At 41.3% G+C, this 23,789-nt stretch overlaps 1 protein-coding gene across 1 annotated transcript in view; it reads left to right on the top strand.

Moving 5' to 3' along the window:
* The window catches only part of SLFN5 (schlafen family member 5), a 29,009-nt gene extending 11,209 nt beyond the window's left edge, over positions 1-17,800 (top strand). The window contains exons 2-5 of the mRNA XM_523607.9: positions 6,385-7,436; positions 8,701-8,826; positions 11,916-12,636; positions 12,805-17,800. Of these exons, the coding sequence (XP_523607.5) occupies positions 6,385-7,436; positions 8,701-8,826; positions 11,916-12,636; positions 12,805-13,621 (2,716 nt within the window). The 3' untranslated portion in view covers positions 13,622-17,800. The remainder of the gene's footprint in view (positions 1-6,384; positions 7,437-8,700; positions 8,827-11,915; positions 12,637-12,804) is intronic.
* The last annotated feature ends 5,989 nt before the right edge of the window (positions 17,801-23,789 follow it).

The following is a 23,789-nucleotide window of genomic DNA, read 5'->3' as shown; positions in this document are numbered from 1 at the left end:
GTACAAAAAATTTAAAAAATTAGCTGTGCACTGTGGCACGTTCTTGTAGTCCTAGCTACTTGGGAGGCTAAGGCAGGAGGATAGCTTGAGCCTAAGAGTTCAAGGCTATAGTGAGCCATGACTGCACTCCAGCCTGGGTGACAGAGTGAAAAGCCCTGTCTCTAAAAAAACAAAAACCAAAAAGGACAGCTGAGGATATTTTCAGGTTATGTGTCGCCTGTCAACAACATAATCCTGGAAAAATTCTAATGTCATCTTTTGTTCCTCTATATATAATGTGCCTTTTTCCTCTGGATGCTTTTAAGATTTTTTTCTGTATCACTGGTTTTGAACAATTTAATTATGATGTTCCTCAGTATTTTTTTTTCACATTTCTTGTGCTTAAGGTTTGTGTAACATCTTAGATTTTAGATCTTGATTTTTGCTAGTGTTCATCAAATTTTCTTCAAAAATGTTTTAGTTGTTTCAGACAGCAGAGTAGCCTAGTCCCTAGTACTTTATTCTGACTGGAAGTGAAAGTCTCATGAATGTAGTTTTGAAAATCACAGTTCCTTAGACACAGTAAGGAAACCAATGGCCTCACCCTCTCCCACTTCTCCTGCTTGCCAGGAGCCTCTTGTCTCTCAGGCTTTTTCTTCTGGCATGTGTTTCTATATTTCTAAACAGCATGCTTATTTTCTCCTTTCTCCCTCCCACCCCCTCTTATTTTAGATATTGTCTTAGTCCATTTGGGCTGCTGTAACAAAATACCATGGACTGGGTGGCTTATAAACAACAAAAATTTATTGCTCACAGTTCTGGTGGCTGGGAAGTCCAAGGTGCTGAGAGATTTGGTATCTGGAGAGGGCCCTCATAGATAGTGCCTTCTCACTGGGTCCTCGCATGGTAGCGGGGGTGTATATGCTCCCTTGGACCTCTTTCATAAGGGCACTAATCTCACTTATGAGGGTACATCATCATGACCTAATCACCTTCCAATGGCCCTATCTCCTAATACCATCACCTTTAGGGTTAGGATTTGCACAATGAACTTTAGGGAGTTGCAAACATTCAGACCATAGAAGATACTGTTTATTTCTGGAAGATGACTGTATAGCACTCTCTCTCTCTCTCTCTTTTAAATCTTTGGAGACAGGGTCTCACTCTGTTGCCCAGGCTGGAGTGCAGTGGTATGATCTTGGCTCACTGCAGCCTCAATCCACTGGGCTCAGGAGATCCTCCCACCTCAGCTTCCCAAGTAGGTAGGACTACAGGTGCATGCCACCATGCTTGGTGTTTTGGTTTTTGAAGAGATGAGAACCCGTTATCCCATTATGTTGCCTAGGCTGGTCTTAAGCTCCTGGCCTCAAGCAATCCTCCCACCTTGGCCTCCCAAAATGGGGGAATTACAGGTGTGAGCTGCTGTGCCTGGCCTGAGTAGAGCTAACACTTTTTTTTTTTTTTTGAGATGGAGTCTCACTCTGTCACCCAGGCTGGAGTGCAGTGGCATGATCTCAGCTCACTGCAATCTCCAGCTCCTGGGCTCAAGTGATTCTTGTGCCTCAGCCTCCTGAGTAGCTGAGACTACAGCCGCATGCCACCATGCCTGGCTAATTTTTGTATTTTTCGTAGAGATGGGATTTCACCGTGTTGGCCAGGCTGGTCTTGAACTCCTAACCTCAGGTGATCCGCCCACCTTGTCTTCCCAAAGTGCTGGGATTACAAGCATGAGCCACTGTGCCTGGCCAACACTTCTTATCCTATGCCTTCCTTCTCCACAACCTGCCAATACAACTATATCTTATATCATCATTTTTTATCAGAACAATATTCGAAGTTTATATTATCATGACTAGGACTTTATTTACAATGGTGCCAAATAATGCCTTATGGTTATCTTTTATTTACTATACTACTTTTTATTTTAACTTAGCATTATTGCCTTGTATTTGTATTTGTCTATCTTCCTAAGTGCCTATGACCAATTCATCCCCTACTCTCCACCCTCTCAGTTTACTAAGTGATCTGTCAATTGCATGGTCTTAGGCTCTGTCCACCGAAGCCTGCTGCTCTGTTGTGCGGTTTTGCCTGTGATCTGTAGGCCTGCTGTGCAGCTGTTATTCCCAGACCTCCCTTCACAAACATCCAGGGGATTTTTAAACTTCCTTTCCTTGTTGAATCTCTTGTTTCCTGCATCCACTTTTTTGAGGGAAGAAATGCAGGGGGCAGGGCAAGGACAGTGTCCAGAGAGCATGAAATCTGAAATCTCAGTTCACAGTGCCAACTCTTACGACACAGGGTTCTGTAATCATGCATGAGTCACTGTTTTTCTTCCTACTTCAGAGAACTTCAAATTTTGCTGGCAATGCCCAGCATCCATTACTGCAGGCATTCTATTTTGGTGTCATCAACTTCCCTGCTCAAGTTTTCAGTGCACTTGGCATTCCTTCTGCATACATGTTGAGGTTTAAATTTCTGGATTTCGGCCGGGCGTGGTGGCTCACGCCTGTAATCCCAGCAATTTGGGAGGCTGAAGCGGGTGGATCACCTGAGGTCAGGAGTTCGAGACCAGCCTGGCTAACATGGCAAAACCCTGTCTCTACTAAAAATACAAAAATTAGCTGGGCATGGTGGCTTGTGCCTGTAGTCCCAGCTACTCAGAAGGCTGAGGAAGGAGAATCACTTGAACCCAGGAGGCAGAGGTTGCAGTGAGCCGAGATCACACCACTGCACTACAGCCTGGGCAATAGAGCGAGGCTCTGTCTCAAAAAAATCAAAATAAATAAATAAATAAATTTCTGGATTTTAAAAAACTCACTATTGTTTTTCAATAATCTATGAGGGGTGAAGGAGGTACAGACATCTTTCTTGGGATTCTTAAGTTAGAATCTCCTGTTATTCTTCTAATTAGAAAAAGGATTAATGATGTTAAAAAAGACAAATCTTATTGTTAATGGCTCTGCAAACCAACAACACAAAAATATTTAGAGAAAAGTGATGAAGGAAATGCATTAGAATGCTAAATCTTTAAATGGTGAATCTATAAGTGTTCTTTTTCTTTAATTCTGCCTTTAGTTTTTCTTTCTTTGACACATTGAGCACATATTACTTTTACTGCTGGGAAAAATGTAAGTTGAAATAAAAACAATATAGAAAACACTGAATCTGCTTTTAGAAAATGACTACCATGGTGTGTGTGTGTGTATGCGTGCGCACACGTGCGTACGCGTGGGTGTTTTAGCAGAATCTAATCTAATCTGTGTGTCTCTCAGAGTTGGGAGGTAGAGCCTTAGGGCTTTAACTAGAGATGAAAAGACATACATGGAACAATGGATGGAGTCCTGCAGGGGACCATTGTCTGCCTGAGCAGAAAGCTTGTACTTGTATAACAATGCCTGGGAAAAAAAATGAAAACTCATTTCATTTTGGGATAATTTTATTGTAAAGTATACCACACATACAACAGAGAATACAACTTTATTACATAGTTAAAAATAATATTAAAATAAACACACATGTATTCACTCCAGATTAAGAAATACATTTCTAGAAGCTAAGAAGCTTCCTGTATATTTCTCCCCTATTTCTCTGTCTCCCTAATTCCACCCTCTTCCTCCCCAAACAGAGGTAGCCACTATTTTGAATGTTCTATATTTCCTTACTTTTCTTTATGATATTACTACCTATATATGTCTTCCTAAATAACACATTATTTAGTTTTACCTGTTTTTGAACTTCATATAAATGGAATCATAATAGATGTATTCTGTGGTTTGTGTATTTTTTACAACATTATATTCTTAGAGTTCATTCAAAATAGTGCATGTAGGCTGGGCACGGTGGCTTACGCCTGTAATGCCAGCATATTGGGAGGCCAAGGCAGGCAGATCACCGGAGGTCAGGAGTTCAAGACCAGCCTGGCAAACATGGTGAAACCCTGTCTCTACTAAAAATACAAAAATTAGCCGGGCATGGTGGCAGGCACCTGTAGTCCCAGATTCTCGGGAGGCTGAGGCAGGAGAATCGCTTGAACCCGGGAGGCAGAGTTTACACTGAGCCGAGATCACACCACTGCACTCCAGCCTGGGCAACAAGAAGTAGACTCCATCTCAAAAAACAAAACAAAATAGTGCATGTAATAGTGAAAGTGGATGTCATTTTCCATATTGAGAATGACTTTATTACTGTGTATTTCCAATTTTTTGCTATTTTGAACAGCAATCCTTTGAAAATTCTTGTTCATCTCTCCAGGATATCTGCTTTTTTTTTTCTGTTTTAATCTCACAAAACACTACCAGTTTGGTTGTTTTACACCTGTTTCAGAGTATATGCAAATAGGTTAAAACGATTTTCCTAAAGACACAAAGCTGGCAAATACTGGGAGTTTGAACTCAGGGTTTCCTCATTCCACAGCCCAAGCGATTTACTATTACACGATGCCACCTTCCTTTTAGTGATTGCCTTGTGGCACAGCTGCATGAAATTGTGGTTACTGAGGTCAATCAGGTCATAAAAAGCCTCTTTTGATCTGATTTCATGCTTATCAAGCAGCCTTCTGAAATCTGGCTTCACATACTCTACACCAGGGGTCCCCAACCCCCTGGCCGTGGACCAGTACCTGACTGTGGCCTGTTAGGAACCAGGCTGAACAGCAGGAGGTGAGTTTAAGTGAGCATTACCGCCTGAGCTTTGCCTCCTGTCATATCAGCGGTGGCATTAGATTCTCATAGGAGCGTGAACCCTATTGTGAACTGTGCATGTGAGGGATCTAGGCTGCACGCTCCTTATGAGAATCTAACTAATGCCTGGTGATCTGCGGTAGAACAGTGCCATCCTGAAACCATCTCCTCACCAACCCCCAACCCCCATCCGTGAAAAAATTGTCTTCCAAGAAACTGATCCTGGGGACCACTGCTCTAAATCTACAGGAATGAATGAGATGCTTTGAAATAAACACCTGAGCTCCCCCATAGTTACATTTCCCACTGAACAGTAATCAAGTATCACTGTGACTCAGCTATTTCTGTTTTGAGTTTGGGGTACGAAATCACCTTCCCTCAGAAGGGAACTTTGGAGTCCTAAAAAGATTAATTTTATGGTCCTGACATGTCGAAGACTAGGTCTTAGATACAATTAATTTCACCAAGGACCTGCCATTCCAGTGGCAATTCTTGGCAGCCGGACAGGTGGCTTTTCCTGGCAACACCCCAACAAAAACTTGAGCTCTTTTGCCAATGTTTACATTGTGTACTCGTGATTTATTATCTACTGGATCTCAGATCCTTTGCTTCCGCTGGAGTAAAGCAATTTTTTTTTTTTTTTTGCACTAGTGCTTGATGTCTTGTGGAGTTACTATGGAGCAAGCTGAATAACTGCAGCCTGGTGCTGAGATGTTGGGCTCAGTCTTGCCTATGCCCCTTGTCACTGAAAATGCCCCTGCTCACAGAAACACAGCTAGGATGTATATATATGATGTTTTTTGACAAGATGGAAACCGTTTGGATTAGGGGAAGCTGACGTCATTGCTACGTATCTGTTCCATAGCAACAATGACAGGTTGCCAACTCAATCAGATGTGTCCCCTCCCAATATTAGGCTATAAAATAATCTGAAAATTGCCCAGGTCTCAGGGAGAGGAGAAAGACAAAGAATCAAGAAAAACAATAAATATTAGCACACCCCAGAGATACTTCTGACCACGAAAGCTTTCTCATTGCTTTCCAGCTCCAGTCCACAAATATCAATGTAAAATTTTCTGTTTTCTGCAGGTGACCTGCGAGACTCTGCCACTTTGAGAACTTGGCAGATAGTTACTAAATACACAGCATAAATATAACCTGTTGGTCATTTCTGTGGTGGTGGTGTGCTTCCAGCAGACTCAGCTCCTCAACTCAACTTACAAGCTTAATTCATGTATAAATCTGACCTCAAGCTATGTGGGAATTTCATTCATCCATTTTCACACTGCTGTTAAAGACATACCTGAGACTAATTTATAAAGAAAAAGAGGTTTAATGGACTCACAGTTCCACATGGCTGGGGAGTCCTGACAATCACGGCGGACGGTGAAAGGCACGTCTTACATGGAGGCAGGCAAGATAGAAATGAAAGCCAAGTGAAAGGGGAAACCCTTTATGAAACCATCAGACCTCGTGAGACTTATTCACTACCATGAGAACAAAATGGGGGAAACTGCCCCCCATGACTCAATTATCTCCCACCGGCTTCCTCCTACAACATGTGGGAATTATGGGAGCTTCAAGATGAGATTTGGGTGGGGACACAGTCAAATCATATCAGGAATAAATGAAGGGACCAACCTCAGTAGGATGGCCTTAATCTGTTGATTTTCCTGCCTCTCCTATTCTTGTCCTGTTCTAATGGTTCTATCTTTCTGTTTTTCAGGAGAACATTTCAGGATAGGAATAGGCCAAGTGCTGAGAAGATGAGTCTTAGGATTGATGTGGATACAAACTTTCCTGAGTGTGTTGTAGATGCAGGAAAAGTCACCCTTGGGACTCAGCAGAGGCAGGAGATGGACCCTCGCCTGCGGGAGAAACAGAATGAAATCATCCTGCGAGCAGTATGTGCTCTGCTGAATTCTGGTGGGGGTGTAATCAAGGCTGAGATTGAGAACAAAGGCTACAATTATGAACGTCATGGAGTAGGATTGGATGTGCCTCCAATTTTCAGAAGCCATTTAGATAAGATGCAGAAGGAAAACCACTTTTTGATTTTTGTGAAATCATGGAACACAGAGGCTGGTGTGCCACTTGCTACCTTATGCTCCAATTTGTACCACAGAGAGAGAACATCCACTGATGTCATGGATTCTCAGGAAGCTGTGGCATTCCTCAAATGCAGGACTCAGACTCATACGAATATTAATGTTTCCAATTCATTAGGTCCACAGGCAGCTCAGGGTAGTGTACAATATGAAGGTAACATAAATGTGTCAGCTACTGCTTTATTTGATAGAAAGCGGCTTCAGTATCTGGAAAAACTCAACCTTCCTGAGTCCACACATGTTGAATTTGTAATGTTCTCGACAGACGTGTCACACTGTGTTAAAGACAGACTTCCGAAGTGTGTTTCTGCATTTGCAAATACTGAAGGAGGATATGTATTTTTTGGTGTGCACAATGAGACTTGTCAAGTGATTGGATGTGAAAAAGAGAAAATAGACCTTACGAGCTTGAGGGCTTCTATTGATGGCTGTATTAAGAAGCTACCTGTCCATCATTTCTGCACACAGAGGCCTGAGATAAAATATGTCCTTAACTTCCTTGAAGTGCATGATAAGGGGGCCCTCCGTGGATATGTCTGTGCAATCAAGGTGGAGAAATTCTGCTGTGCGGTGTTTGCCAAAGTGCCTAGTTCCTGGCAGGTGAAGGACAACAGTGTGAGAAAATTGCCCACAAGAGAATGGACTGCTTGGATGTTGGAAGCTGACCCAGGTTAGGGAGCAATATCCACAATGGTTGTAATGTTTGCTGGCAGCAAGGCAGGGCGGGTCAGAGAGGAAAGAGGGATATGGTATTCCTTGGAATCTGGGGAAAGAGATTTACTCTCTGAGTTGCAATTGTCTGACTTATTAATCCCTGTAGATGTAGTTTGTGGATTATTGCCCTTCCTTTCTTCTGCCATCTTAAATAGTCTTCATTCAACAGATGCCCTGGCTAGTAGCCCCATTAAAGGCTGGTGCAGGGGGCTGTTTGACCTAGTTATTTCAATTTTCACACCCTTTCTTATGTTCATAGTCAAGCCTCTTATTTTTCAATTATGAGCTTGCATTTAATTATTTAGGAAATTTCTTTTTTTCACATGTACAGATGTGTCCACTTTAATTTACTGCCACTTTCCTCTGACTTTCCCTTCTTAAATATTCACCCTTTCTCACTGCCCACTTCCATTTTTTGAACCAAAACATGACCAAATCACGGCTTTCGCTCTGCTTTCCCATTTTTCCTTTGGGGAGCTGGTACGTGATAAGCCAGAGGATGGTTGGTGACACGCATCTACCCTGGAAAAGGAAAGCCTGAGATAAAATTAGACAATAGAAAACCAATAGTAACTTCTTCAAAGGTCCAGAAAAAACAAAGTCCACCTCAGAATCTGCTCAGATGTCTATATCCATTGGCCTTTGCATCTTCTCATCATTTTTCTTTAAAAAGTAGCATTCTAAAAATATAAAAACAGGCTGGGCACGGTGGCTCATGCCTGTAACTCCAGCACTTTGGGAGGCCGAGGGGGGCAGATCACCTGAGGTCAGGAGTTTGAGACCAGCCTGGCCAACATGGTGAAACTCCGTCTCTACCAAAAATACAAAAAATTAGCTGGATGTGGTGACGCACGCCTGTAATCCCAGCTGCTCAGGAGGATTGCTTGAACCTGAGAGACGGAGGTTGCAGTGAGCTGAGATCATGCCACTGCACTCCAGCCTGGGCAACAGAGACTGTTTCAAAAAATAAATAAATAAATAATAGAAATAAAAATAGTTTTGTTTTGACATAATAAAATTAAAAAGTGTTGCTTTATGCTAGTTATTTTTTCCTTCAAAACCCTCAGTAGGCTTTCCTGAGCTGACCTGAGACGTAAAGGCAAGTATCTGTGGGCCGTGGCTTGAGTTGTAAGACTAGGTGAAAGACTTTGTAGCACAGCTCAGCTATAAGTTGGGGTCTGCCTTTTTGCGTATTGAATCCTTGGTTCTTGTTTCCTAAGACCTTTCCAGGTGTCCTGAGATGGTTCTCGAGTTGAGTTTGTCATCTGCCACGCCCCGCAGCAAGCCTGTATGCATTCATAAGAATTCGGAATGTCTGAAAGAGCAGCAGAAACGCTACTTTCCAGGTAATTGGCCATCTCTGGTTGCTTTGGAATATGTTGATTGTTCATTCATATAAAAAATTGACTCCTACTTTATATTATATACAGAATCAATTCCAGAGGTTTAAGGACTTAAATATGAAAGCCAAACCTTTAAAACTTTTAGTAGAAAGTGTATATGAATAATTATATCATTGGGGTAGGAAAGCATTTCCTAAACCAGACACAAAAGGATCAAACTTAAAAAGATTGATAAATTTTACTACATTAAAATTAAGAACTGTTCCTCAAAATATACCTTAAAGAAAGTGAAAAGACTGGGCACAGTGGCTCATACCTGTAATCCCAGCACTTTGGGAGGGTGAGGTGTGGAATTGCTTAAGTCCAGGAATTTGAGACCAGCCTGGGCAACATAGCAAGACCCCATCTCTACAAAGTAGCAGCACTCTACTATGCCAGGCTAATTTTTTAACTTTTGTAGAGATGGAGTCTCCCTGTGTTGCCCAGGTTGGTTTCAAGCTCCTGGACTCAAGCGATCCTTCCACTTGAGCTTCCCAAAGTGCTGGGATTACAGGCATGAGCCACCACGCCAAGCCACCAGTCTTTTTTTTTTTTTTTGAGATGAAGTTTCACTCTTGTTGCCCAGGATGGAGTGCAACGGTGAAACTTTGGCTCATTGCAACCTTCACCTCCCGGGTTCAAGCAGTTCTTCTGCCTCAGCCTCTCAGATAGCTGGAATTAGAGGCGCATGCCACCACACCCAGCTAATTTTTTTGCATTTTCAGTAGAGATGGGGTTTCACCACGTTGGCCAGGCTGGTCTTAAACTTCTGACGTCAGGTAATACACCCACCTCAGCCTCCCAAAGTGCTGGGATTACAGGCATGAGCCACTGCACCCAGCCCAATCATTTTTTTGATGGACTTTTATATGACGTCTAATTTTTTCATTTTTAAACAATGCTACAATATACATTTTACCATAATATACCTGAGGTGTTCTTTAAGGATAAATTCCAAGTAGTGGCCGGGCACAGTGGCTCAGGCCTGTAATCCCAGAGCTTTGGGAGGCCAATGCAGGCGGATCACAAGGTCAAGAGATCGAGACCATCCTGGCTAACACAGTGAAACCCTGTCTCTACTAAAAATACAAAAAATTAGCTGGGTGTGGTGGCATGCGCCTGTGGTCCCAGCTCCTCGGGAGGCTGAGACAGGAGAATCGCTTGAACCCGGGAGGCGGAGGTTGCAGTGAGCCAAGATGGCACCACTGCACTCCAGCCTGGGCGACAGAGGGAGACTCCATCTCAAAAAAAAAAAAGGAGAAGAAAAAAAAATTCCAAGTAGTAATAATTACTTGTAACTTTAGATGGATATTGCCAGATTGTAAGCTAAAACATATACCCAAATACACTTTCACCAACATGGTATTATCACGGCATTTCTCTTCTGGAAGAAGCTTAGAATCATTTTATCCTATCAAAAAGAAAAAAAGATGGCCGGGTGAGGTGGCTCACACCTGTAATCCTGGCACTTTAGGAGACCGAGGTGGGAGGATCACTTGAGCCCAGGAGTTCAAGACCAGCCTAGGCAACATGGCGAAACTCTGTCTCTACAAAGAAATACAAAAATTAGCTGGATGTGGTGGCATGCACTTGTAGTCCCAGCTACCTGGAAAGCTGAGGTGGGAGAATCACCTGAGCTCAGGAAGTAGAGGCTGCAGTGAGCCATGATCATACCATTGTACCCCAGTTTAGGTGACAGAGCAAGACCCTGTCCCCCCCAAAAAAAAGTCTCCATGCTGTCCCTTTTTAGTCAAACTCTCCCCAAATCCCTAACCTCTAGCATCCATTGATCTGTTGCCTGTACCTATAGTTGTGCTTTACAGAATGTCAGGTTACAGAATGTCAGGTAAGTGAAACCATACAGTACGTAATCTTGCCAGGTGTTAAGATGGCACTCTAATGCCTTCCTCACCATCCTTGTTTCCACCTCTTTGCCTCGCACTTTGGATGTCAGCAACACAAACTGCTTGGAGTGACCTGAATGGACCTTGCTTTTTATTTATTTATTTATTTTTTGAGACAGGGTCTCACTCTGTTGTGCAGGCTGGAGTGCAGTGGTGTGACCTCAGCTGGCTGCAACCTCTGCCTCCTGGGTTTAAGCGATTCTCGTGCCTCAGCCCCCCGAGTGGGTGGGATTACAGGCACGCACCACCACGCCCGGCTAATTTTTGTGTTTTTTGTAGAGATGGGGTTTCACCATGTTGGCCAGGCTGGTGTTGAACTCCTGGGCTTAAGTGATCCAACTGCCTCGGCCTCCCATGGTGCTGGGATTACAGGCATGAGCCACCACGCCCAGCTTCCTTGCTGTTTCTTGCCCCTGAGCGTTAGTCATGTGCCCTCTTTTGACCATGTCTCTATTCTCCTCTTCAACTCCTCTTCACTAACTCCAAGTCATCCTTTAATAATCAGCTCAGGGCTGGGTGCGGTGACGCACACCTGTAATCCCAGCACTTTGGGAGGCCCAGGTGGGCAGATCACTTGAGCCCAGGAGTTTGAGACCAGCCTGGCCAACATGGTGAAACCCCAGCTCTACTAAAAATACAAAAATTAGCCAGGCTTGGTGGCACACGCCTTTGGTCCCAGCTACTTGGGAGGCTGAGGCAGGAGAATCACTTGAACCCAGGAGACAGAGGTTGCAGTGAGCCGAGATCGCACCACTGGTGCGACAGAGCAAGACTCCATCTCAAAAAAAAAAAAAAAGAAGAAAGAAAAAGAAAAAAGAAAAAAAAGAATCAGCTCAAGTGTTTCCTTCTTCATAAAGACTTTCATATTTTCTTCTTTCCTAAATTGTACCTTTCCTTGGTATTCACATAATACTTTCTGTCCTTCTCTCTAGTTGTATTGACCACTTTTGACCATAATTATTATTGTCTGTTTATACCAGCTAATTAGCACCCCATCAAAATAAGAATTGTTTATCTTTTTATTAGTAATGTATAACCTATTGTAGATACATAGTAGAGTCCCAGTGTTGATTAATTCTTCTACGTATAATGATGATTACTAGCTTGTCTGAGGCTTTTCTAATTTCTTCCCATCCTTTCCCTGTCTAGTATTTTCAGACAGAGTGGTATATACTCCAGAAAGCCTCTACAAGGAACTCTTCTCACAACATAAAGGACTCAGAGACTTAATAAATACAGAAATGCGCCCTTTCTCTCAAGGAATATTGATTTTTTCTCAAAGCTGGGCTGTGGATTTAGGTCTGCAAGAGAAGCAGGGAGTCATCTGTGATGCTCTTCTAATTTCCCAGAACAACACCCCTATTCTCTACACCATCTTCAGCAAGTGGGATGCGGGGTGCAAGGGCTATTCTATGATAGTTGCCTATTCTTTGAAGCAGAAGCTGGTGAACAAAGGCGGCTACAGTGGGAGGTTATGCATCACCCCCTTGGTCTGTGTGCTGAATTCTGATAGAAAAGCACAGAGCGTTTACAGTTCGTATTTACAAATTTACCCTGAATCCTATAACTTCATGACCCCCCAGCACATGGAAGCCCTGTTACAGTCCCTCGTGATAGTCTTGCTTGGGTTCAAATCCTTCTTAAGTGAAGAGCTGGGCTCTGAGGTTTTGAACCTACTGACAAATAAACAGTATGAGTTGCTTTCAAAGAACCTTCGCAAGACCAGAGAGTTGTTTGTTCATGGCTTACCTGGATCAGGGAAGACTATCTTGGCTCTTAGGATCATGGAGAAGATCAGGAATGTGTTTCACTGTGAACCGGCTAACATTCTCTACATCTGTGAAAACCAGCCCCTGAAGAAGTTGGTGAGGTATGCTGCTTGTCTGTGTTCACTTTATTTTCTTGAGTGACTGTGGCTGGTGTGGCTTTCAGTTTACTTGCTAAAATTCATATTGTATTTACCATGACCAGAGGAGTTTAAGAGTAGAATCTGCTTTCTTTGTTTCATTGGGGAAAAACCTGACTCTGTTTCTTACAGTTTCAGCAAGAAAAACATCTGCCAGCCAGTGACCCGGAAAACCTTCATGAAAAACAACTTTGAACACATCCAGCACATTATCATTGATGACGCTCAGAATTTCCGCACTGAAGATGGGGACTGGTATGGGAAAGCAAAGTTCATCACTCAGACAGCAAGGGATGGCCCAGGAGTTCTCTGGATCTTTCTGGACTACTTTCAGACCAATCACTTGAGTTGCAGTGGCCTCCCCCCTCCCTCAGACCAGTATCCAAGAGAAGAGATCAACAGAGTGGTCCGCAATGCAGGTCCAATAGCTAATTACCTACAACAAGTAATGCAGGAAGCCCGACAAAATCCTCCACCTAACCTCCCCCCTGGGTCCCTGGTGATGCTCTATGAACCTAAATGGGCTCAAGGTGTCCCAGGCAACTTAGAGATTATTGAAGACTTGAACTTGGAGGAGATACTGATCTATGTAGCGAATAAATGCCGTTTTCTCTTGCGGAATGGTTATTCTCCGAAGGATATTGCTGTGCTTTTCACCAAAGCAAGTGAAGTGGAAAAATATAAAGACAGGCTTCTAACAGCAATGAGGAAGAGAAAACTGTCTCAGCTCGATGAGGAGTCTGATCTGTTACTACAGATCGGTGATGCGTCGGATGTTCTAACCGATCACATTGTGTTGGACAGTGTCTGTCGATTTTCAGGCCTGGAAAGAAATATCGTGTTTGGAATCAATCCAGGAGTAGCCCCACCGGCTGGGGCCTACAATCTTCTGCTCTGTTTGGCTTCTAGGGCAAAAAGACATCTGTATATTCTGAAGGCTTCTGTGTGACAGGAAACCCAAGCCTAAGAAACAATTACGTGGTTCTCATCTCTAATTAACTGTGAAACCATTTAATCCAAACATGTAAGCACACACTCACTTATTAAGTCACATACTTTTCTAGGTGCTGGGGATTGAGAACGAATCGATGTAAGATTCCTCCTTTAGGGCAGAGACAGACCACTGACAAATGCACAGATAGACAAGGAATTTCCCATGGTAAAAAGGGATACCAGTAATTAGAGGACCGTGAGACTCAGAGATGTGTGTGTGTGTGTGTGCGCGCACATGTGTGTAGGTAGATGGAGGGGGTGGTTATTTTGGGTGGTCAGGGAAGTGCTCAGTGAGGGAAGAACTTGTCATGAGAATCTCTGAGCGTGCCAGGCAGACTCGGATATTTTTATAAATTTTTAACATGGCCACTTGCAGAAAAGCTTGAATGGGACGTGCAGGGAGAATGTGAAGGATGGAGCAGGTAGCTCATCTGGCCTTGTAGGTGCCAGGAACGGGCAAGACATGTTTTGAAATGTAAGATCACAGGCTGTTTTTTGCAAGACCACATTATATTACTTTATTATTTTCTGCTTTTTCTTTTAACGACATTAGTGTTTTTGATCACTATATTTTAAAATGCTTTTTGTGAGCCTTTTGGTTATGTGGAATCTGTTCCTTAGCTCTGATTTTTTATTCTTATGGAGCGTCTTAGGTTACTACATGAAGGTAAGACTGCCACAGTCCCCCAGGGAGGCACATTGTGTTTTACTGATTGATTTGAAGATGATAGAGAGCCTAGGGGGATGAGTCTATTGGACTCAAAGGTTACATTTTGTTTTTCCATTTAATTTAATAATCAACAAAACGACAAAGTCAGTTTAATATCTTTCTTCTGCTGAGTCTTCAGGATTTTAGCTAGTCTTTCAAAAGCCATTGCTACAAAAGTGCAAATTTCTCATTTCCTGTGGGTCTCTAGAAACTCTCTCAATATTTAAAGCCAAACAAATCCATCTTTTCTGAGAGACAGAAACTAAAAAATTCAGAGTTAATTCACTATTAAAAACAGCAAGGCCCTGCTATTTCCCAAGAATAAAGAAATTTAAAATTCTCATTGTAAGAAGTATGAACTTGAAGCTAGAATTGGTTTATTTCTGGCAGCTACTTACAATATTAAGAACTTTACTTTTTAAATTTGAGACAATTTCACAGGAAAGCAAGAAATTAGTCTATTGTGAAATGTTTTTACAACTAACTTGGAATATACTGCAAATCACTAGTAAGTAGAGACACATTTAAGATAAAATGATTAATAAAACAATTGGTAATTCTGAATAAGGATCTGAATAAATCCAGATCACAGACTGTTCCTTTACCAATATGTAAAAGAATGTGCAAAATTAGTAAAAATATAGCCAAAAATTTACCAGCAACAGAGAAGCAAAGAATGGAGTTCAATCTTACACTATAAACATCTAATAGATATGTATGAAAATTTAAAAACTAGAAAAGGTTGGGCATGGTGGCTCATGCTTGTGATCCCAGGACTTTAGGAGGCCAAGGTGGGAGGATTGTTTGAGCCCAGGAGTTCAAGACCAGCTTGAGCAATATAGTGAGACCCTGTCTCTACAAAAACAAACAAACAAACAAATAAATAAATAAATAAAATTAGCTGGGAATGGTGATGCACACCTGGAGTCCTAGCTACTCAGAAGGCTGAGGCAGGAAGATCACTTGACCTCAGAAGTCTGAGGTTACAGTGAGCTATGATCATACCAGTGCACTCCAGTCTGGGTGAGAGAACAAGACCCTGTCTCTAAAAATTAAATAAATAAAACAAAAAAAAGAATTTAAAAGTTTTATATAAAGGCATAGCTACTATCTCATCTGCCCAGTGTAGTCATGAATAGATGTCACATAAAGAAAAGAAAACCAGAATTCTTGTTAATATGGCCAGTTTGAAGGGTGGTGGCGGAGGTATTGAGCAGGCAGCTCAGGGAAATGCCAGGGAGACCCTTGAGCACAGAAACTCCTGATTGTCCCCAGGGACTCTCCGTGGACACAGGAGGGATTTTCCAGGATTTCACATGAATTCAATGAAGGGGGCTGTGTCTTATTCCTGGATGCTTTGCCTCCTTCATGGAATTCAGTGGATTTAATGGAAGTTCCTAGGCAACAATAAAGAGTAGAAACCAGGTTAACAGCGAGGGCCTCATCTCACACCAGATCATATCAGGCTACACAAAAGTAGATGGAAGACACCACCCAGGCCTCCAGCTATACACTGGAGAAGAAGCCAAACAAGTCTACTTCATCTAAGAAAGTTGTCAAAGAGAGCCCTTCTATACCATCTTAAGGTAAAAAGAAAGACTCTACCCAGCTGCCCTGATTAAGCATTAGAAAGATAAGTGTTCTGATCATTAGGCAGAAAGACAATGGGGAAATATGTAGAAAAGAAATATGACATGAGCCAGATGAAGAACCCATCCTGAAAGGATATGTAACTCAGGGGACAAAAGACAACTCACCATAAGTTGGGCGCAGTGGATCACGCCTGTAATCTCAGCATTTTGGGAGGCCAAGGCAGGTGGATCACCTGAGGTCAGGAGTTCAAGTCCAGCCTGGCCAACGTGGTGAAATCCTGTCTCTACTAAAAATACAAAAATTAGTTGGGTGTGGTGGTGCATGCCTGTAATACCAGCTACTCAGAAGGCTGAGGCAAGAGAATTGCTTGAATCAAGGAGGCAGAGGTTACAGTGAGCCAAGATCACGCCATTGTACTTCAGCCTGGGCGACAAAGTGAGACCCTGACTCAAAAAACAAACAAAGCCTCCCCATAGATGTCTCCTGCCATAGAAGAATTTAAGAAGTTCATAATTCAATAAAACAAGAGTTGAAAGCCTGTCCCACAGTACCCAAGTTCTCCCTCTCTGAACTGCAGCCTAGAAACTCTCTACAGGCAGTAAGCTGGGGCAGTCACAGAGGTGACCTCATCTGTTTCCCACATCCTGCATTAGGACAGTGATCAGGGATCAGTATCCTTCATTGACTGATTTCCAATGTCTCGAGACCTGTTGTTTCATATATTTTGCCTTATTTTGCAATTGTTTCATATATTTTGTCTTATTTTGCAATTGTTTCAGGAGGGAGGATAAATATGGTCCCTGTTCCTCTATCTTGACCAGAAGCATCTAACAAGGCAGTGAAGCAACATGTGTATAGTTCTTAGGGAAATAAATTTTGGCCTAAAAATATTAAACCTAGTCAAAATATTATTCTAGTACAAAGGCAGCACATGGGTATTTTTGAATATAAAAGAGTTCTAGAAATACAGGACCCATGAATCATTCTTGAAGAAAAGTTACTCAGTAAGGAAATCTAGCTAAGCAAGCAACATATACAAATAAAAGATTATTATAATTGGACCAAAGTTAAGTTTAAATCCATTCACATGTATATAATTAAGATATATAGGAATTATAATTACAGAAAAGAATGTTACAAACCTTCACAAAGTAAAAATATTTTTATATCAGACAGATTCTTCTGTTTCAATCCATAAAACCAGGGTTTGGATCATTTTAAAAAAACAAACAAAAATAATTTATTGGAATCATTAGGGAGGACCTGATAGAATAAAATGACAAGCTGACCAAATAGGCCTTAGAGGGGAGAGGTGCCTGGGCAGTTACAAGGACCTAGGTAGCAGGGGTGACTTGGCTACAGTCATTTTCTTTACTTGATTTAAGGAGGTTAAATTACAGTGAGAGAGTTGCACTTATCTAGTTTGCATACCGTACTCAACTCTTAGCTAGCATAGGGCAGGTTCCTTAGTTGAAAAATTTCCACAAAACATGATGTAAAGTGGAAAGATCAGTTCCCCCAAAGAATATCAGTTACCAAAGTAGGATGAAAGGATGTTGGGTAGATCAAAACAACAAATGTCCATTACAGCAATTAACAAAAGTTAGGGAGTGGGGAAGTTTGAGTGCTAATATGTATTTCAAAACAACTTTAAAAATGGCTTCAAACATTTTATGCTTTTTGTAATTTAGTCATTTTAATATTAGATAAATCTTCCTGTAACTGAAAGTTCTTGAGTTAAAGAAAAATATTCGGTAGTTCAGCTCTTCCTTCAATTTTATTAGTTGCTTTTTCTTTTGTTCAAGTGAAATAAACATAAAAATAATTTTAAAATATTATGTATCATATCCTTCAATTTAACATAATTCTATCTAGCTATTCTTATATTTTCTCTGATATATTTTTAAAAGCTTTCTGGAATATTATTAACCTTGAATATTTCTAGTTGATGAGTTTATGAGTGATTTATTGCTTCCTTTTCTCTTTCAGTATTGCTAGAATGAATTTTATTGACTTTGCCCCTTTGCATAAAGACCTTGAAGGTCACATGCTGAAATCGCCCTCTACTAAAACAAACTCATAGAAATAATGGGGAAGATATTTCAAAACATTGCCATATGCATAGCCATCCTCACAAACAAGAAAAGCACCTCTCCATGAACTAAAACCTATGAGTCATTGGTACAGGTAGGGAAAAGCTAGGTAAACCATGGTAATACACTGAGGCTGGCACCACCACAGGCCAGGACAACCGTTGTCACAAAGCCAGGACAGAATCTCCCAGCCAGAAAGTGTTGCCCTGAGGCTGAAGCCAAATTCATTTTGCCCCCAGTTGGCCAGACCAAAGCCTAGAACTAAAAAACCCATACCTCAGGGTTTATCAGCATTGGCACTGTTGGCTTTTTTGGGCTGGACAACCATTTATTGTGAGAGGCTTCTCTAAGCACTGTAGGATGTTTAGCAGCATCCTTGGCCCTACTCCCTAGACGCCAGTAGCAAATCCACCACCCTCCCTCCCCTATCCCAGGGTTGGTTGTCAGTTGTGACAACCAAAAATGTCTCCAGACATTGCCAAATGTCCCTTGGGGGGTAAAATCACCACCACCATACCTCTTTTGACTAAAAGAGTTTCCAGAATAGTGGCAGAATATATAGGTCAAGCATAACACATTACAATCAAGATTCAGAACATCAAAGATTCTTTTTTAATCCTAAAAGAAAAAGTTTGGAAAATCTACAAAAAGAAGTGTGAATTTGACAATAACTATTTCACTAGCAAGAGTAGATGTAAGCAGAATACAGGTAGCATATTCAAACTGCTGTGGAAAAACAACATCAAACCTAGACTTCTCTCCCCAAACTGTCATTCAGAGTCGAGGGCAAAATAAATAGATTTTCTGACTTGGAACAAGTAGGAATAATGTACTTATAGTATTCATCTTCATACAGGGATGGGCTATAAGTGATTTTTAAAAAACTTCCTACTTGTTCCAAGTCAGAAAAACTATTCATATAGGGATGGGCTATTAGCAAGAGTATATGAGTAACGTACTATAACAAGAAAAAATGAATTGAGAAGAAAGTAGTGGTTTCAAGAAGGAAAGGAGAACAAATAAATTAGTGAAACATAAGGTTAAGTCTATACATATTATTTTCTAATTGCCTATTATGTCAGACTACATGTAGTTAGAAAATACGATGAAAGAAAAAGCCATATTATAACTCCAACAAAAAGATAAAATAATTAAGAATAACTGCAACAAGAAAGTATAAGCTCTGCAACAATAAAACTATACAATGAAACTAAAGAGCACAAAAAAGAACTTAAACAGATAAAAAGCACACCACGTTTTTTGATAAGAAGATTAAAAATTATAAATATATCCATTTTCACTGTTAATCTATAAATTCAGTGTAATCCCAATAAAAATGCCAACAGGTTTTCCCCAATAGCATTGAAATGATTTTAAAATTTAATGAAGGCCAAGCATGGTGGCTCACTCCTGTAATCCCAGCACTTTGAGAGGCCGAGGCAGGTGGATTGCCTGGGTCCAGGAGTTCGAGACCAGCCTGGACAACATGGTGAAATCCTGTCTCTGTTTAAAATGCAAGAAATTAGCTGGCTGTGGTGGTGTGCACCTATAGTCCTAGCTACTTGGGAGGCTGAGGTGGGAGAATCACCCAAGCCTTGGGAGGTCGAGGCTGTAGTGAGCCAAAATCACATCACTGCACTCCAGTCTGGGCAGCCAGAGTGAGACCCTGTCTCAAAAAAAAAAATTATTGGAAACTACAAGGCAAGAATATCCAAGAAAAATCTAGAAAAGAAGAAACCTGAGTGAGTCAGTATGACCAAATATTAAAACATCTTATAAAGCTACAATAATTAAAACAATGTGGTGCTGATATGTGGAGGATCAATGGAACAAGATGAAATGGCCAAAAATAAATTTAAAATACATGTTGAAATGTATTAACAGCATATGTTAAAGTTAAGTTATGTTAACTTTATATGTTAAATTCAAGTTAATTGGGGAAAGATGGATTATTCAATATATGATGAACAACTGTGTCACCCAGCTAAAAAAATTTAAGCTTGGGCCATATGCCAGACTAGATACCAAAATAAATTCCAGGAGGACCAAGTTTTTAAAAGTAAAAATATGGAATCATGGAAGTGCATGAAGAAGAAGTAGCACTTAAAAAAATAATAATCTCAGCATGGGGAAGGTCTAAGTATGGCCCTCAATCAGAAACCAGGAAGGAAAATATTGACTATTTTAAACAAAATTATCTCTGTACCAAAAACAGCATAAAAGGTCAAGAAACAACACACTGGAAAAAGAATTGCAACAAATATCACAGCCAAATAGTTAATTTCTTATTTTCAAAAAATAGCTTCTACAAATCGAAGAGAAAAATTCTAAGGTCTCAAAGGAAAAATGAGCAAAGGATTTGACAGGTGGTAGAATACAGAAAAAGAATTTAAAATAGCTCCTAAAGATATGGAAACATTACTCATGATAGCAGAAGTATCAATTGACAAAATTACTCAGATTGGTAACAAACTTTAAGGGGGAAAGCACTTCCATGCATTGCTGTAAATTGGTACATCTTCTACTGAGAACAATCCGGCAGTAGTTAACAAAATTGTAAATGCATATATCTCTTTCTCTAGAAATTTCTTTTTTGGGAATTTATTCTACATATATATTCAAACATGTGTGAAATGCTTCTATACAGGTGATTGAATTTCACTTTATTCCTAAGAGCAGAAGACTGCAAAATAGTAAATATATACCCAAAAGGGTCTAATGGATTAGTTTTTGGCATATCAGCACATGATAATACTATGAAGCCATAAAAAAGAGAGATCTCTATATGTATTGATGGGGGACCATCTTTAAGATATACTGTGGTGTTGAACAAAGCAACATGCTGAAAATGTCTCTTATTCTTTTAGAATCAATATAAGTCTGTGCTTGTAAATGCAGTAAGTATCTTTGGAAGTATACCTAAAAATTGGTAACAGTGTTTGACTCCAGGGAAGAACAGATGGGTGCCAGAGTGAAAAAAAGATAGCTTTTGCTTTTTATGACTTTTGGATTCTGTACCACGTAATAATTTTGATGTAAATTTTGCTGTGTGTGTTTTTACTTGTTCATGTAGTGATTTTATAAATTACTCTTTTAATTTTCTATCAATGAATATCCTGGGATAAACCCTTCATGATCATAATGAATAATGATGTGTGGAGAGTGGGGAGGGTTTACATATGAAAAATGTAGAAAATACAAAAAGTGTCTATATATACAAAAATGTAAGTGTTAACATTTTTATATTTGCTTCAAGCTTTTTTTTAAATAAAAGAAATGCAATATTGCAATTAAATTTGTGTTCTTCTTTCTTCTCTTTCACATCCAATTTATCTCCCCTTCCTCCAGAGGCAGTAACTATCATGACTTTCGTGGGTGTCTTTCAGGCTAACAGTTTTACACACACACACACACACACACACACACACATCAGATCACACCATCACTAGTGGTGGCATAAGATGAAGTGAAGGTAGAGGACAAGGCACTGGGAATTCCAGTTTATGAATTTAGTTTTGAAAGGGATTTAGTTTCCATGGTAACAATAGTAATTATAAAGATTGTAAATTGGCATTTTCGATAGCTCTAGGAAGTTTAGACGACGAAAAAATTGAGATTGAAAGAAAAACTATCCAGCTGAGAATATCCATAGAAAACTGGAATGCCTTGATGACAGTTTTGGACAAGTCCCTCATCCTCTATAGATGCAGGGCAGATATGACTGAGCACCAAGCCAAGGACCTAATTGTAACAGATGGTGAGTTCAATGCCAATTAAATCTGCAACCACATCACATCTCTTACAGTAAGGGAAAAGCACTGGTATGGAAGCAGTGGGACCTTGAGACACGGCATAAGGATATTTGGGCAGATACTGAGAACTCTGGAGCCCCAAATACCTTTCAGACAGGCAGCTACATTGTGCCTAAGAGGATTATCCTTCCTTGCCAAAAAAAAAAAAAAAAAGCCTTCTATTGACTGAATGACTGCTCCCCACTCCATAATAAGAGTTAGATCTCAGGGGGTGGAGCCAAGATGGCTGAATAGGAACGGCTCCAGTCTACAGCTCCCAGCATGAGCAACACAGAAGACAGGTGATTTCTGCATTTCCAACTGAGGTACCGAGTTCATCTCACTGGGGAGTGTCAGAAAGTGGGTGCAGGTCAGTGCGTGCAGTGCACCGCGCATGAGCCGAAGCAGGGTGAGGCATCGCTTCACCTGGGAAGTGCAAGGGGTCAGGGAATTCCCTTTCCTAGTCAAAGAAAGGGGTGACAGACAGCACCTGGAAAATCAGGTCACTCACACCTTAATGCTGCACTTTTCCAATGGTCTTAGCAAATGGCACACCAGGAGATTATATCCCGCATGTGGCTTGGAGGGTCCTATGCCCACAGAGCCTTGCTCATTGCTAGCACAGCAATCTGAGATCAAACTGCAAGGCGGCAGCGAGGCTGGGGGATGGGCGCCCACCATTGCCCAGGCTTGAATAGGTAAACAAAGCTTCCGGGAAGCTCAAACTGGGTGGAACCCACCACAGCTCAAGGAGGCCTGCCTGCCTCAGTAGACTCCACCTCTGGGGGCAGGGCACAGCCAAACAAAAGGAGCAGAATCTTCTGCAGACTAAAATGTCCCTGTCTGACAGCTTTGAAGAGAGCCCTGGTTCTCCCAGCACACAGCTGGAGATCTGAGAATGGACAGACTGCCTCCTCAAGTGGGTCCCTGACCCCTGAGTAGCCCAAGTGGGAGGCACCCCCCAGTAGGGGTAGACTGACACCTCACACAGCTGGGTACACCTCTGAGACAAAACTTCCAGAGGAACGATCAGGCAGCAACATTTGCTGTTCACCAATATCCACTGTTCTGCAGCCTCTGCTGCTGATACCCAGGCAAACAGCGTCTGGAGTGGACCTCCGGCAAACTCCAACAGACCTGCAGCTGAAGGTCCTGACTGTTAGAAGGAAAACTAACAAGCAGAAAGGACATCCACACCAAAACCCCATCTGTACATCACCATCATCAAAGACCAAAGGTAGATAAAACCACAAAGATGGGGAAAAAACAGAGCGGAAAAACTGGAAACTATAAAAATCAGAGCGCCTCTCCTCCTCCAAAGGAACGCAGCTCCTCACCAGCAATGGAACAAAGCTGGATGGAGAATGACTTTGACGAGTTGAGAGAAGAAGGCTTCACATGATCAAACTACTCCAAGCTAAAGGAGGAAGTTCGAACCCATGGCAAAGAAGTTAAAAACCTTGAAAAAAAATCAGACGAATGGCTGACTAGAATAACCAATTCAGAGAAGTCCTTAAAGGACCTGATGGAGCTGAAAACCAAGGCACAAGAACTACATGATGAATGCACAAGCCTCAGTAGCAGATTTGATCAACTGGAAGAAAGGGTATCAGTGATGGAAGATCAAATGAATGAAATGAAATGAGAAGAGAAGTTTGGAGAAAAAAAGAATAAAAAGAACGAACAAAGCCTCCAAGAAATATGGGACTCTGTGAAAAGATGGGGAGAATGGAACCAAGTTGGAAAACACTCTTCAGGATATTATCCAGGAGAAATTCCCCAACCTAGCAAGGCAGGCCAACATGCAAATTCAGGAAATACAGAGAATGCCACAAAGATACTCCTCGAGAAGAGCAACTCCAAGACACATAATTGTCAGATTCACCAAAGTTGAAATGAAGGAAAAAATGTTAAGGGCAGCCAGAGAGAAAGGTCGGG

This window comes from Pan troglodytes, chromosome 19 (assembly GCF_028858775.2).
Source record: "Pan troglodytes isolate AG18354 chromosome 19, NHGRI_mPanTro3-v2.0_pri, whole genome shotgun sequence".
Taxonomy (NCBI): Eukaryota; Metazoa; Chordata; class Mammalia; order Primates; family Hominidae; genus Pan; species Pan troglodytes.
This window is presented reverse-complemented; position numbering and strand designations above follow the sequence as displayed.